The sequence below is a fragment of the Pantherophis guttatus genome, chromosome 7 (assembly GCF_059756535.1).
Source record: "Pantherophis guttatus breed Tessera chromosome 7, ASM5975653v1, whole genome shotgun sequence".
NCBI classification, from domain to species: domain Eukaryota; kingdom Metazoa; phylum Chordata; class Lepidosauria; order Squamata; family Colubridae; genus Pantherophis; species Pantherophis guttatus.
This window is the reverse complement of record NC_142069.1, coordinates 29,670,487-29,683,984: the sequence shown is the minus strand read 5'-3', so window position 1 is coordinate 29,683,984 and position 13,498 is coordinate 29,670,487. Positions and strand designations below refer to the sequence as shown.

Genomic DNA, 13,498 nt, shown 5'->3' with positions numbered 1-13,498 from the left:
AAATAAAATGCTTGTTGAGTAGCAGACGCATGTACTTGACACTGATAAACCCCAAAGACTGTTCTGCAATTTCAGGTCATTGTGGCTCAGCTTCAGTTGATAATGCAACATCCATATATTACTTGTGTGATCGCCTGTAAAGAAAATACTTTGTTTTTTGTGATTTGGTGTATCTGTTACTGAAAAAAAAGTCTGCCCTTTGCTCTTTTCTGACACTGCATAGAGGAAGTCAAGGGAATACTAGCAGGACAAATAGTGCCTATTAAGTGATGAGCAACAGAATTTAAGGCTGCACTAGCAGATTTGCACTTGGGTGACAAGACTTTCTCTTCTTCATGTCACTCCTGTGTGTTCTTACAATTGCTCTGGAAGAATAAGAGTTTTTCTGAAACAGATTTGAAGGCATGTGGAAGCCTGTGCAAGGGGAAAGGGAAATGGTCTTCCTCCCAACTCAACACCCAGAAATGGCTTCTGCTAATAGAAGTGTAAGAACCAATTTGGTGTACTGATTAAGGCAATAGATTAGAAACCAGGAGATCATGGGTTCTAGTCCACTTTAGGCATGAAGCAAACTAGTCGACTTTAAGAGTCAGACACTCTTAGCCCTAGGAAGCAGGCAATGGCACCCACTTCTGAAATCTTGGCAAGAAAACTTCAGGGACTTGTCCAAGTAATCACTAGGAGTCAAAACCAGCCATAAAAACTTGCCCCAACCCCTCACCCCCCAACCAGTGGTGGGTTGCCTCCGGTTCAGACCAGTTCTATAGAACCGGTAATAAAACCTGTGGGAGGCTCTGCCCACTGACCCTGACATCATCAGAAGTAATCTGCACATGCTCAGAAGCGTCTGCGCATGTGCAGAAGCAAGGTGCGTGCGCAAGCAAAGCGTGGGCATGCGCACAAACCTGTTGCGAACCGGTAGTAAAGGTAAGTAGAACCCACCCCTGCCCCCAACCAATACCCACCCACAACAGAACTGCAGCTTGGATTTCACCTAGTGAAAACTAGACCCACTCTGTGTTTCTACTGCTTTCTCATGTACCACCCTATTGCTGGACAGAAAGTTATCCCAGGAGTACAAAATATAGCCTAATGCAGATTTCATAGTTGGCATGGTTCTTAAAATACAATGGCCAACAGGAAAAGCATTGGTGGAGGAAAACAGACAAGGCAAACAGAGGAGACTCAACTTGCCATATATTTCTGTACGAGTGGATTTTAAGGTTAATATTAATTACCCAGATGCTGGAAAGAATACTGCTCTAGAAATCAATATTTTTATGTTTTCAGAAAACGAACAATACCAGTTCAGTCAGGATACTAATGCAAAGACCATTTCCAAATTGAGAAAGAAAATATGATTTTGCCATCCGTAGAGGGGATGAACTTTATGGAAGCCTCAGAGATAACGAACTAGACTATATGTTCCTCAGTTATGAATAACACTATGTGGTCTTTCTCTCATAAAATGTAAGAATTCTTACCCGAGACTGGAATCCGTGTCTAATTCCTTAAAACTTTCAGCCATAGTGACTGATAATGCCATCAAAGGTAACTTTTTCTGTGGAAAAAAGTGAGAAAATAAGACAATGAACAGACAAGGAAAATACCTATACCAGCTAACATTTGGTAATTGCAATTATTAAATCTCTAACTCCTTGCCTACATTATGGGTTCTTATAGTGATATAACTTTCCTGTTTCTTTACTATTGACTTAACAGGTAATAATAACTGTTTCTCACCATCAACACCTTATCTTAATGTGATGTTTGATTTTTTTTGGCAATGATAATTCATTGAATCCTGTGGACAGTTTGTATCCGTATACTGGGTATATCTCCTAGTTAGTAAAATGTGGGTAACAGTATTTTGGTTTTCAGGCAATGTCTAAATTAAGGATTCTACCTTATGAATGAAAAGGCCAAGATATAGATCAGAGAGTGTGAATTAGCGTCATTTATGCTGGGTAGTTGCATGGAATATAAAGGTCCAGGGGCTTGTGATAGTTTTATGTTAGACTCCAATAAATGGCAATAATGGAGGAACCAGTGATACATTCTACATTCATTTTATCTAAAGGGAGAAAAATATTCACCCAAGTGACTTGAATAGTATAGAAAAGTCTGGGGAAAAATGTGATTGGGCCATTGAAGACCCAGGAATAAATTAGTATGGTCCCTATTGAGTACCTGCTTAGAAAAAGATACTATTTGGTGGTGAAATATATTTATGGCAAATATATAAGGAATATTGGAATGATATTAGACATTGATTGGAGATAAGAATTTTTGTAGCCCAGAATTGAACTGACCAGTCCTTGGTGCTCTCTGAGTTTGGTTGTTTGCTTGCAAATATTTCATTACCAGACTAGGTATAACATCTTCAGTACTAGAAGATAAACTGTTGTTTACTGCTTGTTTGTCCTAGACCAAGCTAAATCCAAAAACACTAGGGAATTCCTGGATTTTTGGCACTCAGACAAATAAGCCATCAACAGGCACATAAAATTTTCACACCATTTAAAAGAGACTACAAAAAAAGCTAAGATGGAAATAAAGAAAAGAACACCTCTTATCAGCATACACCCATAAGCAGAAATTAACACCAGCCAAACAAAACAAATAAACAGTAAATAATACCCTAATCAAGGAAGTACCAGGAGAAAACAGCAGCCCCATCAACACTAACAGGGCAAGCTACTAACTTCACTCTCTTCTAGCACTGAATTCTAGAAACAAAATGTCTCCAAGCAAGCAACCAAGCTCAGAGAACATCAAAGAATCCTAACTAGATTGTCTGTACTGATGAATATAGATCAGAAGATTAATATGTAAAGACCAGGGTAGATGTGTTCAGCAATGAAACCTGAGTGAAAGATTGTACATTATAAATAAATGGTGAAAAACAAGAGCAAACAGATGGATTTTTGTATTTTGGTACAATTGTTATTTAAAGATGAGAAATCAAGTGGAGAAATTTTATGAAAGCAAATGGTGGTAGAAAAGGGTAGACACTATATGGTTTGTTGTGAGGAATGAATCTTTGTCACGCAAAGCAAGACCAACTCAGTTTAGAAATATGCACCAACTCAATATGGAAACAAGGATAATTTGCAAGGACAGAAAAGTAGGGAGATGTGCAATGAACTGTAAACCAGATTTAGCTATGTTTCTTTTTCTGAACCCATTCTTTAATTTCTTTGGGTTTTTATTACTCCTTTTCTGAACTATGCATAATTTACCCCAAAAGGGAACAATGTGGTAAGTATGTAGGTAAGTATGATGGAGGTACGTATGGTAGTTCATTAACTATGCGAATATAACAGAGCTACAGGCCTTTTCTTTAAATAATTATATTGGTTTTCTCAACTGACACATATATTTTATAAAATGAAATAGGTTAGGCAGGAAAATACATGATTTGGCATAACTGATTTAAAGTTTAAGATTAGCACCTTAAAATATTGTTGGTGGTTGCATAATAAGCCACAGACATGGGTAAATATACCATGGATTTTAAGACAAACCATTATTGCTGCTGTGGTGGGCCAATTTCTACCTTATTCTAAAGTCTGTATCTGGCTGGATGGCAAATATGTATTCTCCCACTGGCTGCACCCATGAGGGGGCGTATGCTGCTAAAAAATGTCCACAGCTTGGCTAGTTGAACTTAGCGATTAGTACTCTGGATTTACTGTATTCACTCAGAAGTTAGAGATGTAAAATAAGAGTAAACTGAAAAAGATTAATTACTTCATCCTCTGGTTTTTTTCTAGCTAGAAGAAAGAAGATGAAAACAAAACATTTCTAAAGGCTATGAAGGACAAAAGTATTACTAAAGTATTACTAAAGTAGACAAGTAGTTAAAGTATAGTAATGAAAGAGTTATAAAGCTTGATTAATGAATTGTCTTGCTTTTTTATAATTTTTATTTTACCATTCCTGGAAGGAATGCAGGTAGTCTGTTATTATTCTCTCTCTTTTTTTTTTATATTATCAGAAAAGTTCTGTATAGTACCATATATTAGTCTGAAAAGGGTAATTGGATAGTGTACTTCTTTCTTCCCTTCCATACATATTTATACACAGAAGCAAAAATGAAGTACTGAAGAAAAATAATAAGATATTTGGATTTTTCCTGTATTTGATTCCAAAACTGATTGTAAAATATGTATGGATATAAATAAATATATTGTATCACCTAGTTGTATTTCTCCATGGGCAAAATCCAATAATTCTGTTCAATGTCATATTCCTTTGAATACGGATTATGATCCACAGGTCATGTTAATTTCCAGGATGCCTTTCCTACTTCTTCCTCTGATATCTTAGAATGGACTTTTCATACAATAGATAAATGAGAACATGGCTTGCATAATTTTTAGCCAGCATGTCCAATGACAATATTGGCTGAAGATTCAATGTATCCAGAAGATATCATACTGGAGGCCGCGGTGGCTCACGTGGTAAGACGCTGGACCTGCGCACCGCTGTGGTCAACAGCTTGGCGGTTCGATTACTGTGAACGAATAAACCGCGGAAGGGACAAGAAAGGAGCATTCCCCGATTGCCTACCGGCATTCAGGCGTCCCACTGGTAAAAATAACACTGCCTGAAAAAAATTCTTTCACAGACACAGCCAGCCACGTCAGTGATCCCTGGCTAACACGTGCCATATGTTAAAACAAAAAACAAAATAAAACAAAAACTAGAAGACTATCTTAGAAATCTCCCTATCTGCAAAGGCAAAGGAACTCAAATCTCCCAAATCCTAGGATAAATGTTACAGCTAGAACTGGGGATTAATATTAATAGAACAACTGAGTTGGAAGGGACCTTGTAGGTCATCTAGTCCAATCCCCTGCTCAAGCAGGAGACCCTACACCATTTCTGACAGATGGCAATCTCTTCTAGAAAGCTTCCAGTGATGAAGCTCCCACAATTTCTGAAGGCCAACTGTTCCATTGGTTCACTGTTATCACTGTCAGAAAAAATTTCTTCTTTCTAGATTGAATCTCTCCATCAGTTTCCATCCATTATTCCTTGTCTGATCTTCAGGTGCTTTGGAAAATAGGTTGACCCCCTCCTCTCTGTAACAGTCTCTCAAATATTGAAACATTGCTAATGTCTCCCCAGTTCCTTCTCTTCACTAGACTAGCCATGCCCAGTTCTTGCAACCGTTCTTCATATGTTTTAGCCTCCAGTCCCCTAATAATCTTTGTTGCTCTTCTCTGTACTCTTTCTAGAGTCTTAACATCTTTTTTATAGTATGGTGACCAAAACTGGATGCAGTAATCTAGGTGCGGCCTTACTAGGGCTTTATATATTAGACAAATTTAATTCCCACGTTTCTTTAATATCTTGGAGATCTGCGTAAAAGCTATACAGTAGCAAAGCAGGAGATAAAACTCTGTATTATAATCTAGATCAGCACCCAAAGCCAGAGCCATGGAAAGGAAAAATTCTAGGCATAAATTACTGTGTACCCATTGCAGTTGTTTTCTCAGTGTCGAATAGTATCAGCTTCTAAAAAAGGTGAGGTGGGGAAAGAAAGATGTTTTATAATTGAGAACTAGCATGAAGCACCAAAAATGTGCTCCCCATATTGTGAACTGAGATCCAGAAAAAGGTAAAGGTAAAAGTTCCCCTTGCACATACGTGCTAGTTGTTCCCGACTCTAGGGGGTGGTGCTCATCTCCATTTCAAAGCCGAAGAACCAGCGCTGTCCGATAACAATTCTGTGGTCATGTGGCCGGCATGACTAAACGTCGAAGGTGCACGGAACGCTGTTACCTTCCCACCAAAGGTGGTCCCTATTTTTCTACTTGCATTTTTACATGCTTTCAAACTGCTAGGTTGGCAGAAGCTGGGACAAGTAGCGGGAGCTCACTCCATTAGACGGCACTAGGGATTTGAACTGCCGAGCTGCTGACCTTTCTGATCGACAAGCTCAGCATCTTAGCCACTGAGTCACCATTCCAGAACCCCCCCCCCCAAAAAAGGAAAAATGAGATTTACCACCCGTTTGTCCAGTTCCGCCCCGTATTGCCCCTGGAGGCAAGCCACAAGCCTCTTGTGCACATTGTGTGCTGCCCGTTTGACTGGTTCAATTCTATGTTCAACCTAAAAAAAGAAAGTGGAACAGTTAGCAGAGAAGAAATAAGGAGAAATTCATTTTCTATGCATCCATCGTGGTTCCCCATACATACTGTTAAGTGTGTGTGTGTGTGTGTGTGTGTGTGTGTATACACACACACACACATCCTTTCCTTCATCTTGGCCAGTCAGTCACTCACAATTTTGTTTGTTTAAATCATTGTTAACTGGCTATTGTTGTAATCTCATTTTATACTGAGACATTCAGTTGTTAGGAGTTGGGTAACATACACATTGATAAAATATAAACATTTGTTCATGGACTCCTGCAGTGCTTAAAACGTATTGTCCTGTCATTAAAATGACACAGCAGGAGTTAAAAAATGCAGCCACTTTTGAAAGCGTACCCAGAATAGTCCGATCCTCTTCTCCTTTTGGAGATTGTGACTAAAATATATACATTACATTCACCTGTGGCACTTCCAGTCATCATTTGTATTTATGTAACTACCTGAGGTGGGTAAAATGAAGATTCAGATTGTTGGGGGGCAATAGGCTGCTTAGAGAGGACTGTAAAGCACTATGAAGCGATATATAAGTCTAAGTGCTATTTATTTTATTTATTTATAATTTAATTTATATACCGCCCCCCTCCAGAAGGACTCGGCGTGGTGTACAGCCAATTAAAAACACAAAATACAACAGTTTTAAAATAGTTAAAAGTATTAAACAATTTCGGCCAGAATTTAAAACCCAAAATTTAAAACACCAATTTAAAAATCATTTACATAGATAGCCCTGCCTGACGGAACAGCAGGGTCTTAAGGGCACAGCGAAAGATCTTGCGAATTTCCGGGGGCAGTTCGTTCCACAGGGCAGGAGCTCCTATAGAGAAGGCTCTTCCCCTGGGTGTCGCCAGCCGGCATAACTTGGCTGATGGCACCCTGAGGAGTCCCTGTCTGTGGGAGCGAATTGGCTGGTGGGAGGCTACTGGTGGCAGAAGTCGGTCTCGAAGGTATCCAGGTCCTGAGCCATGAAGCGCTTTAAAGGTGGCAACCAACACCTTGAATCGCACCCGGAAGACCACTGGGAGCCAGTGCAGCTCGTGCAGGAGAGGTGTCACATGGGCGCAACGAGTCGTACCCATAACCACCCGCGTGGCCGCATTCTGGACCAGTGGAGCTTCTGAGTGCTCTTCAAGGGGAGCCCCAAGAGAAGCCCCATATTGCTTCTCATTGTCAGAATTTTACGTCAAATTCAAATATTATGGTCTTTTTTTCTTTCTAAGCTTTTTACGCCAGAAAGAAAAACCCAGTTAAGTTAACAAAGGCCCAATAACTTTAGGATGCCTTATGAGTGATGGCACTAAGACTCATCCATTTGATGAGTCACTTCACTGCCTTTCAAAACTCCATTAATTTAAGGACAGAGACCCCATTCACAGTACATCTGCAGCTTTGTATGTTCTAAAGTTTTGCTACTCTGCATCTTCTGGGGCAGGAGTCTCCAACCTTGGCAACTTTAAGACTTGTGGACTTGTGGACTTCAACTCCCAGAGTTCCTCAGCCAGCAAAGCTTCTGGCGTGTTCTCTCTCCCCCCCCCAGTGGAGTCTTATTGTACTCAGCTTGCACGACACAGCTAACTAGTAGACCTGGATTGTATCGGGAGAGGATGATTCTAGTCCAAGATTGTCTTGTGACTCAGACACAGAGAGAAAACAAACTGCTCTCTAAGACAAATGATGCCTTCTCTGCCAGCACAGGGCTGCAGGTAAGCACATGCCCACAGATGAAACCCAGTGCCTCACCTGGAGTAAGTCTTCAGTCAAGTAATCCGCTGTTTCTTGGGCTCTGGAAAAGGAGGAGCAGCAATGGAAGAAAGAGGTCACCAACATACTTGTACATTAACTTTATATTATTTCAATAATGTCTATAAGCCACTTTCTTGCATCAGTGGTGGGTTTCTACTGGTTCGTCTCGGTTCGTGCGAACAGGTAATGGTGGCGGCGGGAGGCTCTGCCCACCCGCCTGGACATCTCTGTGCATGCACAGAAGCTTCTGTACATGCGCAGAAACGTAGCGCTAGTGACCAAACTGAAACCCACTATTGCCTTGCATATTAGATCAGCATTATACTTTCAGGAAAATGGTAGGGTTGTTTGTAAGACAGATTGATTTACCCCCGGGAAAGAAGAACAGAATCAGAACTTCCCAGGCTCATAGTTGTCACTAACAATATGCCTGGTTAGCATTCAGAAAAAAACATAAAACATGGATAGCAATGGGGACAGTTGTCCACACAGTTATTCAGACATGTCGGTACACAGTGGAAGGATTCTTGGGCAGCTGCAACGTGTCAGGCGAATGCAGGCTTAGAATGTTCAAATGTTAGCTGGCGTTTAATTCTCACAATCCAACCTGAAGTTGAATGTAGGTTCAAGGCCTATAAATGGCAGCATGAGGAAACAGCAAATCTACCCATGGTTCCTTTTGAAAATAATTGTTTCCAGTACTCTGGAAATGGAGCCTGAAAACTGCTATTTCAACAGCACAATGCTATTTTGTGGAAAATTGAAATGCTTCTCAGATTCTGCAACACATTCTTGCCATTGATAAACAAAATAGTAAAGATGCCCTCCGTTCAAACTTGGCTCCATTTGACTATATGGATATAATTGTTTTGGAATTTTCTTGATTGCAGAGATGGATTGCCATTCAGTGGTGGGTTGCTACCGGTTTGCTCCGGTTTGGGTAAACCGGTAACAGAGGCGGCGGCGGGAGGTTCCGCACACGCGCAGAAGCAGTGCACGCACACACAAATGTATGGAAGCCCACAAGTGAATCGGTAGAGATGGGTTTTGAAACCTGCCCTTTTGCCATTCTTACCTACTCCCAGACGACTGCTATTCCAGACTAGCCTTCTGCCATAACATTTCTGGTGATCTCCTATCCCAGCTCCTATCCATACAGAATCAGTCAACTGTTACCATTAGATGAGGCCCATCTATGAGGCCCATTAGATGAGGCCCACTATTAGATGAGGCCCAGATGTCCAAAGCTCAAAATATTACCAGAACATCCATATTGAGTTTTCTGAACTCAAAAGATGTTCTGGAATTCTTTCCAGAGATTGGGGCAAAATGGACTGACAAAAAACTGGAACACATCTCACTCAAAAGATTACAATGGATGTTTTGGTCAAATTCTCTCCCCCCACCCCCGATTCTTGGTCAAATAATCACTAGGGCATCTTCCAAAAAAACATAGAGGACACTTTCTCACAGTCTGGGAAATGGCCTTTCCTGAAATATTGTCGCTTTCTTATTCTTAGCCCTATGCCTGACAATATCATCCTTCTCCTTTTGTTTTTGATGTCTGTTTTCAGTTAGAAACACATTTCAAACACTGATCTAGAGGAAATACATGGGATTTTAGTTACCTTGACATGCTTAGTTTGAATTTCACAGCAAACGGAAATGAACACAAATCAGGAAATCAAAGATGTTAAAAGCCTTTCCCTATTTCTGTACATCAGTTTTTTCTCAACCTTAGCAACGAGGATTCAATTCCCAGAATTGGGATTGGTTTGGGAATTCTGGGAGTTAAGGTCCACATCTCTTAAAGTTATCAATATTGAGAAACACTGGTATATATCATGGGAAACATGTGTTGGCAGTATCTTCTTTCTGCTGGGTCTCCAAGATGTTGCCTTCATCTTGTACCTAACTAGGTATAATATATCTTTCTTTTGACTTTACCTAAACCAGGGGTCTGCAACCTTAAACACTCAAAGAGTCATTTAGACCCATTTCCCAAAGAAAACATCGGGACCCACAAAACCCTTCCCATGCCTGACTATTTCTTGAGCGGCCACAAAACTAGCATAAGTAGTTGAATTAAACATTCTGTTTTCTTCAGAAACTTTACTTTTCTTGGATTTATCCATGGTTGGCCTAGCGGGGGTTGAAAAGCTCAATAAATTGCATGTTGGTGGGTGTCACACATTGGTGTTGTGACGCATATTTTGAGTGAGGGAGCCACAGCAGAGGGGTAAAAGAGCCGCATGCAGCTCCAGAGCCGCAGGTTGCTGACCCCTGACCTAAACCATGTTTTCCACTTGAAAAACAACCTGTAGCAGTTTAAAGAAATATATAATCCGATGCAGTTTGTCAACTGCTTTTTCCATTGCCCAGTAAAATGAACATAGAGAGTGGATGGGACCAGCTCCGCATCGATATGTCATTTCAGACTGGTGTGGGCACTTCCTTTTAATCCTGGGCACCCACCTTCACTTAGTTTTCTTCCATCTCCCTGCAGAAAGTGCTGAGGAATAGGCTGGTGGTGGCACCATATTTTGAAAGTGCCATGCTTTCCAGATTATGTGCAGGAAGGCAGGACAGTCTTCAGGAAAGGACTCTTTCAAAATCTGTAGCCTCCATGTGCAATGCAAGTTGAAAAAAAAAAAAAACCCTTGTACTTATTTCAAAACTTTGCACCTTTTCAAATCTGCTCAGAACCCATGAAAAAGATCAAGGGCTAAAGGCTTGCGGAATTTGCAATGAGTTTCCCTGTGTACAATAAAGCAGGAGATGTGGGTTGTGGCATTTATCAAAATTTGTTACCCACCTCCCCAAGCTCTATCCTCTCTCCTTTGCTATTGAGATTGATGGATAATTTTACAACTATTTCCACTAGTTGGTAATATTCAGAAAGGAAGAGAATCAGAGTGTTTATCCAGTTGATTTGCATAACATGTCCTATACAGAAGCAACACAAGTAGTCCTTGATTTACAACCACAACTGAGCCCAAAATTTCCATTGCTAAGGAGGCAGATGTTAAGAGAGCCATGCCCCATTTTACAACATTTTGTGCTGTAGAAAGTCAGCACCCACCCACCTGCCTAGAAAATGAAATATTTTGGGGAGTATTAAAAAGCTAGAATATAATATTTCCCCTAAAGGAGAAATGAAAAAAAAAATCTTAAGGGAGGCAGAAACCAGCACCAATCTCCCTGCCCCAAGCAGAAACTGAGGAGGCCAGCTTTTAGAAATGCAGATTTGGTAATCCATTCAGAAAGACTGGGCCAGACAGAAACTCCAGATAAGCAATTAGATTGACAAGATTAACTCAGACAACACCTAGGATTTGCATAGGAATCTGACAACATCCATTAGAATATTAAAGGATATGTTTTTGCACAGGAACAGGAAGCTCAAATACAAAACCCAAAGAAGATGTAAAAACCCACCCACTCTCAATTCCATTTTGTCAGCTGTCCCAGAATCACATGCTGTTGGTGGTTCTGCTCATCAATAAACCAACTCTCCTTCCAGTCAGCCTCCATTTTATTCCTGGATTGGAACTGGAACTGGATTTTTCTTCCAACAGTGCCATGATTGTTAAAGGAATGATTGCAGTTATTAAGTGAACCATGTGGTTGGTTGTTAAGCAAATCTGGCTTCCTCCATTGTCTTTGCTTAATGTCAGAAGCACCCTAGTAAGGTTGCAAATGACAATCCCAGGATCCTGGGATGCTGCAACCATTGTGAATACATGCTGGTTGCCAAGCACCCAAGGTTTGATCACATGACCGTGGAGATGCTGCAACAGTCATAAGCGGGAGAACAGGTCATAAGTTATTTTTTTTTCAGTGCTGCTGTAACTCTGAAAAATCATTAAAAGGAACTCTGGTTAAATTGAGGATTGCCTGTACTTCAGTCTAGGATTGGGCTTTGTGAACAGCAGTTTTTATATTTCAATAGTGCTCTGCCGACTCAAGAAATGGATTCTTACATTTCAACTTTTAGCCCCTATTCTCTGAAAAAAGGGAAAGGTGGCAATGCACAAGCTTATGGCTAAGATGACTCCAATAGCTATGGATCCATTCACCAGTTGCTCATGAGCTGAAAATTACTGTTATAACTGGGTGTAACATTATCTTATGGCGGAGGGGGAAATCCCATTTTAAATAAATGCTCTGCTAAAACACAAGTATCATAATGTTAATAGTTTGGTACTTAATTGCTGCTGCATTGTTGAAATAATGTTCACAACGTTATAGCCCCAACCATCCTGGGGAGATGATGAATTCTTCTCCCTGCTTTTTTAAAAAAATGTGTTGTGACTGATCCCAATGGCATTTTAATGAAAGTTGCAAACAAACAATAGTTAAACCTAAAAAACATGTTATTAAACACGGCCGCTTGTTTTATGCAACAACAGCAATACTTAGGTGTCCTTTTGTGCAATTAGCCTAGGTGAGCAAGTCTGCAAAGATCCTCTTCACCACCCCCATCTTGGAATGGGATGAGTAACTTCACAACAACTAGACAGGGAAGACAGGAAAAGCAGCTTCAGGACTCCCAGGAGGAGAACCCTGCCCTAACTCTACTGATGTCATTCCTGCGTTTTTAAATGTATGGTAAGCACTCAAATTTCTCTTGCACTTCCGGCTTAAAAAAATGACAGGAACAAAAATTATGAAGAGACCTCCTCATCCAACCTCCGTGGAATCTCCCTTGTGACTGTTTAGTGCAGGGATAGGCAACCAGGTGTCACTTATGTCTTGGAGAAGAATTTCAAAATCCCCATTCAGCATGACCAAGAGCCAGAGATTACAGGAATTGTAATCAAAATATTTGAAAGGCACTAAATCAGGGGTGTCAAACTCGATTTCATTGAGGGCCGCATCAGGGTTGTCTTTGACCTTGGGGGCCGGATGGGTGTGGCCAGGGTGGGCGTGGCCAGCTTGACGTCACTCATGTTAGGGGCGCCTGTGGGGGCCCGAGCGCTCTGCCAGCCAAAACGGAGCTGGGGAGGCTGTGACGGTCTCCTGCAACCCTCCGCCACCAAAAATGGAGCTTGGGAGGCCGCACGCTGGCAGATGGTTGCAGGAAGCCGTCGCCACTTCCCAAGTTCCATTTTCATTGGCAGAGGCACTGCAGGCCAGTCTTTCACTGTTTCAAGGGCAGCCTAAGTACCCCATGGGTTGGATCTGGCCTGTGAGCCTTGAGTTTGACACCCCTGCACTAAATTGTTTATCGTTGGGCTAGTGAAATGGGTTTGCCACTGGGAGACCAAAAGTAAAATCCTATCCATCGATAGATGTGCTGAATGGTTGCAGAGCAGCCCAGAAATACAAGAATCATCAGGAATCAGATTTATTTTATTTATACTTCCTAGTTTTTTTTTAACTGCCCATCTTCCTCAGAGATAATTGAATTTTGATTTAAATCTCTGAAGGGCAATAATATTTCAGAGTTATTCTAACAATAACAACAAGAATAGCCCCACAGTTAGATAGGCGGCAAATAAATCTAACAAACAAATAAATAAAATAAAACAAACAATAAAGTTATCTGTCCTCCGGCCAATCAACACTGCCTTCTCTTGGAGCAAAGA

General features: G+C 40.9%; 1 protein-coding gene across 1 annotated transcript in view; it reads right to left on the bottom strand.

The window, feature by feature from the left end:
• Window positions 1-13,498, bottom strand: part of SH3BP1 (SH3 domain binding protein 1) — a 32,476-nt gene that overhangs the window by 16,641 nt on the left and 2,337 nt on the right. Inside the window, exons 2-4 of the mRNA XM_087873860.1 lie at window positions 7,905-7,947; window positions 6,019-6,123; window positions 1,485-1,561 (exon numbers count right to left, since the gene is read on the bottom strand). Of these exons, the coding sequence (XP_087729986.1) occupies window positions 1,485-1,561; window positions 6,019-6,123; window positions 7,905-7,947 (225 nt within the window). The remainder of the gene's footprint in view (window positions 1-1,484; window positions 1,562-6,018; window positions 6,124-7,904; window positions 7,948-13,498) is intronic.